Source organism: Helianthus annuus, chromosome 2, assembly GCF_002127325.2.
Source record: "Helianthus annuus cultivar XRQ/B chromosome 2, HanXRQr2.0-SUNRISE, whole genome shotgun sequence".
NCBI lineage: Eukaryota > Viridiplantae > Streptophyta > Magnoliopsida > Asterales > Asteraceae > Helianthus > Helianthus annuus.
The window spans coordinates 25,158,644-25,164,698 of record NC_035434.2 but is presented as its reverse complement, the minus strand read 5'-3'; the positions used below and the strand labels follow the sequence as shown (position 1 = coordinate 25,164,698).

The 6,055-nt window shown below is 38.4% G+C and overlaps 1 protein-coding gene across 1 annotated transcript; it reads right to left on the bottom strand.

Annotated features, from left to right (window-relative positions):
- Positions 1-1,186: 1,186 nt before the first annotated feature.
- LOC110928510 (sporozoite surface protein 2-like) lies at positions 1,187-4,823 on the bottom strand. Its single transcript, XM_022171526.1, has 2 exons — positions 4,487-4,823; positions 1,187-1,467 (listed from the first exon to the last, which is right to left on the bottom strand). The coding sequence occupies exons 1-2, from the start codon at positions 4,821-4,823 to the stop codon at positions 1,187-1,189; spliced, it is 618 nt and encodes a 205-aa protein (XP_022027218.1).
- Positions 4,824-6,055: the final 1,232 nt, after the last annotated feature.

The following is a 6,055-nucleotide window of genomic DNA, read 5'->3' as shown; positions in this document are numbered from 1 at the left end:
TAAAAAGGGATGAGTTGTGAATATAAAGAAAATGAGTTAGAGATTATAAATGATAAAGGTACAATTATTTATTTTGTTATAATGATTAGAAAACAAGTCACAAGTAAAAACCATTTTGATTTTGTTTCTTTTGTGTTATTTTAAGTTTGGTGTTTACTTTTTAACTCATTTGTTAAGTTTTTAGTTGCTATAGTAGATGCGGGACAATTTTCTACACTCTTTTAGGACAAATCATAACTTTATTAACAAGAACGAAACTTGGCACTTTATTTTTATAAAAAAAATACCCTCAACGAGACATAACATTGATGTTACAAATTATAACTCATGAATCATGATATCAAATGTACAAATGGATTAAATGCTACAAAATAATATTTCAAGTGTTAGATTGTTAGGCTAGAGCGTATGGTGTCCATCCTCCCTTGGAGGATGATTCACCACGTAGGGGCCACATCATAGTCCTCCCAAGGATGGTTCATCCCACAAAACTAGTGGAAATAGGAGGATGGTCCTAGATGATCCTACCCTACCACTTTTATGTTTTTTTTTTTTTTAATCTTCTACTTTTTTTAACATTTAACAAATAAATTAACAAAATATTTTCATTAATATTAAAAACCATTACATAAACTTAAAAAAAACATAAACTTAAAAAAACATAGACTTAAATAATTTGATGCTTCTTCAAGATGTCCGTTTGTAGATTTTTCAACATCGCACGTTTCGACTCGGGATAATTATCGACATCTATCGTTATTATTTCTCATTCCTTGAGCCGAATCTTTTCATCGGACAATCGGATTCTTTCATTGGACAATCGGACCTTTCCGCGTAACTTTTATTCCGCCACACGAGACTTTTCTTCGATGGCCCGCTCCTTCGCCTTCGCCTTTTGGGCCGAGACGTCCGTGTACGTTTTAAATTGTTCCATAAACTCGTCCATCTTCGGGTCCACCTTTTCCTTTTCTTTCCCCTTCGCCCGCTCCTTCTTTAATTTGTCCCAACCCGTGGGACGCTCCGCTTCATGTACGACGTATTCTTCTTCGTCGAACTCGGCGTCATCGTTTAAGTTTATGTGACACCTCGTGTTCGATCCACCGACGCTAAAACTACCCGATTCCGATGTCCTTTGCCGCTTCGCCATCTCCACCTCGTTGGGAATCAGCGCCCATTTTTTGTGCGTTCACAAAACTTCCCACGCGCGAACGTGTGCGAACGAGGTATTACCATTGTTCTCCTTGTACTTCTCCAACGCCTTTTTAAACACATCCTCGTCGCTCATGTCGCTACGACGCCCACTTGAATATATTTTATTATATTCTTCGCAAAACTTATTGACGAACCCATTCATTTTTTGCCACTTTGATGACACCGAGTCGATATCTCGATACGGGCCTTGGTCCATTAGCCCAAGGAACTTCGCCAAAACCGCCTTCCAAAACACGTCACCCGTTTGATTATTACCTATAAAATATGTTACAAAAAAAAAAAAAAACTAATTCTAAAAATTATAAACTTAAAAAAAAGTTACTTTTACGAACCTTTTGTCGGGTGTGTATGTCACACCCCAACCGATGGCGGAATCATCGGGGCATGGCACTGAGCGAAACAGATTGTCCATAAGTTTCCACAACATCTATTAATACTATTCAGTTAAATGATACATCCCATACCGTATCCCAAATAATAAAATATATTATTACAGATAACATCTAGTCAATTATCTCTGTTCCGACAACTCAGATTTAATAAAACATAAATATTGTTCGAATGCTTCTAGTGACCCGGTCTGAGAAGATCTACTAACAACTATGCTCTAGACGCATGATCCTGACAGACAACTATTTGTTGGGGGGCTCTAGAGCTTTATTCTAACCTCGCTTTCCTAGCAAGCAAATATCTTAAACACCTGTCACATACGTTAAAATAAAGTCAATACATATAATGTAAAGGTGAGCATACAAGCTTAGTAATAGCATATAGAGTTCGAATAGTTTACGCATAACCAACACGTACACAAAGGAAAACGAAGCATCTTAATTATCGACATGGATCTACCGATACCAGTGACTGCGGGTTGACTGTCCGAGACAGTTCGCAATACATGATTACCACCGTAATCCATGCAAGTAATGGTCCTTAACAACCCCCGCGTGAACGGGTGCTGAGTCCAAACTATAGTACTACGTCGTTAAGGCAGGTAGACAGCATTCCACGTGTAAACATAACAACAATCATTCATTTAGTCACGTAATACATGCGAATCAGTTAGCGTTCAAATAATTGAGTAGTATGTTCGATTGTGATTTAGATAAGTAATGTATGTAACACCCAAAAGTGCTAAAGCAAAAAGGGTTCGAGTATACTCACAGCGGTTGATTGATGGATTGAAGGGAGCGCTTGAGAGTAGGGTTAGCCTGAATAGTTCGATGGTATAACAATGAGTAACGCGAAAATGGAAACAAGTGACAGTGGGTCGAACAGCCTGGTCGATCGAACAGTAGGTTCGATCGGACGGCTGGTTCGTTCGGTTGGACAATCCGTTCGGACAACCTATTCGATCGGCCGGTAGGCTCGACCGGTTAGACTGTTCATGTGGATTTTTTCTTCCTTTGTGTAGGATGTGTTTGTGTATGATGGTTTGAACTTTTGAAGTTTTTGTTGCAGTATTTGAAAACATTGAAGTGTTCCTACCTTTCAGGTCGATCGATCGAACGGGTCGTTCGATCGGCCGACTAACCGATCGGTTAGTCACTTCAGTAGGGAGTCCTCAACAGGATGTCACCTGATCGGACGGTATGTTCGATCGGGTGGCATTCCAATACGTCGGACAAGTTGAAAATCGATTAAGTGTTAAAGCATAGTATCTCATGATCCGAACAGTAATGTTATCAAACTATGGTTCGATCGAACATTACTTCGTTCAATACTATACTTCATAAATTTTGCAAGGTGTGGGTCCAAGTGCTAGCCGATCGGCTGGCCTAATCGATCGGCTGACCTGTCCGATCGGTTGGGTTGTTCGTTCGGACAGCCTAACCGTTCGGTCAGCATTCTAACCTGGTCGGCCTGTCGTCTAACACTTGGCTGTTTTGATTATTTGACGTCATATCGAGGTAGTTTGACAACGAGTTGAACCATGGAGCCTTCGTTCTTACTTGTTTCCCCTGCTCGGACAGGAATCACCCAAGTCCGACCGGTGAGCTGGTTTGGAACGGTAGTTTGATGTTTAACCCAGAGTCGGTGAACCTCGTAGATAGAATCCGAATCTTGAATCACTCGTCCATTAGAACGTTTGGTGAGTTGACTCAAGCTCCGTTTCTACCGGCTTGGCGGCATTGAGTGTAGAAGAGTTGAAAGAAAGTTGGAAAATCCGTCTTTCAATTCTTCACACCGTGAAATGTTTAGATCTAAAATAGATCTTTGTTTGTTAATGTGGAAATCGGCTAGATCTAAGTGATTCTTGGTGGAATGAGTCCAAAACATGAAGTTCTTGAAGAACACCATGATGACATCATCCTAGAACACGTAGATCTTGATGATTTCACGGTTAGAATTCAAGATTTGAAAGATAGAAATGTGTAGGAGAGTGCATAGAACAAAAACGTACAAGATTTAGAGTGAAAACTTACCGGAATCGGAAGAAATCTGAGAAAAGAAGAGGAGCACGAGCTGGTCGGTCAGAGCTTTCCAAAAGTGGAAAGAATGATAATGACAGGGCTATTTATAGGCTGCCATAAGAGGAAAGGGCTGGCCGATCGGCCAGGCATCCCGATCAGACAACGTGTTCGATCGGACGGTCTGTCCGATCGGCTGGGCTTGTTCGGTCGGCTGAAGCCTGTTCGATCCGCAGCCTGTTTTGAGCGTTTGGGCGACGATTTCTGATATTTCAATTTCGATGGAAGACGATACGAATACGGTAGGGTTTCCTATTCAAATTACTTTTAGTCCCAACCACTATATCTACATACAAGCATCCATATCTCGCATAATCTCTTCTCCACTAACTATCATGATTTGATTTTGATTGCATTCGATTGAGTTCGATTGAGTTTCGATTCGAGTTTCGATTGATTACCACACAAAACATAAAGTAAACACGCACAAGTAACACATAAGGCACACACACGTATATTAACACCCAAGTTCGCATAATTCGAGTTTCGAGTTTGATTTGATTAGCATGATTGTTGATTGATTAACTTTATCGCATTGTTACTTCCTGCTATTCAAGGACGTTAAGCGGTTGCATTGATTAAACATTCGATTTTTTATTAGACAACACTTACTCCACATAATACAAAATTTAAAATGGACTAATTACAGTCAAAGAAGTCAAACTTTGACTTTGACTTTGACATTCGACAACACGGGGTGTTATAGTGTAGACGTGCCAATGTAAGCCTTAGCTAAGGCTTCTTCTTCGATTGGCATCCACGGTTTCGCCTTTGGTTGGACGGTTGCTCACCCACCACTCGCTTGCCTTTTCTTCGTTTGCCTTTTTCTTTTTGCGGTTGGGTTTCAGGAACAACTTTCACATCCTGGTCGGGTTCGGATTGGGGTTGAACGGGTTGCATCGGGTTCGGTTGGAGATTAAAAGCACCCCGCATCATCAATTGTTGAAGGGCTTGATTTCGAGAGAATTGGTTAGGTGAGTGTTGGGATGCGGCAAATGCGTTTGACGAATATTGAGAGAATTGGTTCGGTTCAATCATCGAATAATATCCCGGAACCGAGAAAACATTCGGTTGGGTCGGGTTATTGGGATTGTTCGGGTTGTTGGGGACGTTCGGGTTGTTCGGGTTGTTGAAGGGATCCATGGTAGAATATAAGTTTATAAAAGTGGAAGATGTTTTATAAAAAAATAAAGGGAGAGAGATGAGAAAAAAGGGTTAAAATGGTGAATGGAGGTGAAAAAAAGGTTTGAAATTTATATATTTAGGGGATTATGACCGTTGCTTTTATGTTTAAATTTGGTAAATTTTTTTTATTTAACGGTATCAATTCAAGGGGGCCCATAGTTTTTGGATCGTCTCAAACGTCAAGACGGACCCCATACCCACTAGCCTTACTGGCTAGTCTTGTATTGTCATTTGTATTTTAATCATCAAGTTATAAAATATTACTAGATTAAATTCTGGGTTGAGTTATTCTATAAAGGAATATAAAAATAAAAAGTGTAAGAAATCACTGTAGAGTGACAAGTGTTTTACATGAAATCAAGTGGGAAGGGTAATTTTTGAAAGAGAATATTCAATAAAAAGATTATGCACATGCAAGTTATATGTTATTTTCCGCCTATTTTTAAACGTCCATAACGTTTTTATACATCATTTGTTTAAAAAAAAAACTTATACCATAAAATCGAGCGTCTTTTTATCTTTAATATGAGTATCATATTGTTATATTTAGAAAAAATCGAAAACCTAATTGTTTGTTACACAATGAACATAACGTAAAACAAAATGAGAAAACCCCGTAGCGTATTACACAATGCACTTAACATAAAACACAATGGGTGTCAAAGTAAAAACACAATCGATGGCAACAGATAAAAGACACAATGGATATAATGTAAAACACAATGAGTACCAAAATAAAAACACAATGGAAAGTAGACTAAAAACACAATTGATGACGACAGATAAAAGACACAATTGGTGAAAGCAAATAAAAGACACAATGGACAACAGATTAAAACACAATGCATAACAAAACAAAAGCACAATGAACAACAAATTAAAACATAATCGACAACAGAATAAACACAATTACCAGAACCTATAACACAATGTATAGAGTACCCAAATATAACATCGTCTTCATTGTGGCATACATTGTGTTATATGTTCTGATAAAAATGCAATGAAAACCCAAATTAACACTGTGTTATAAGTTTTGATAATAACACAATGTATAGAAACCTTAGTAAAAAACGTAATGACCAAAACCCAGTTGAAGGACACAATTATCAGAACCTTTAACACAATACAAAGAAAATCCAATAAAAATAAAATTTTTATCTTATTTTTATATAACAATATTATACTCA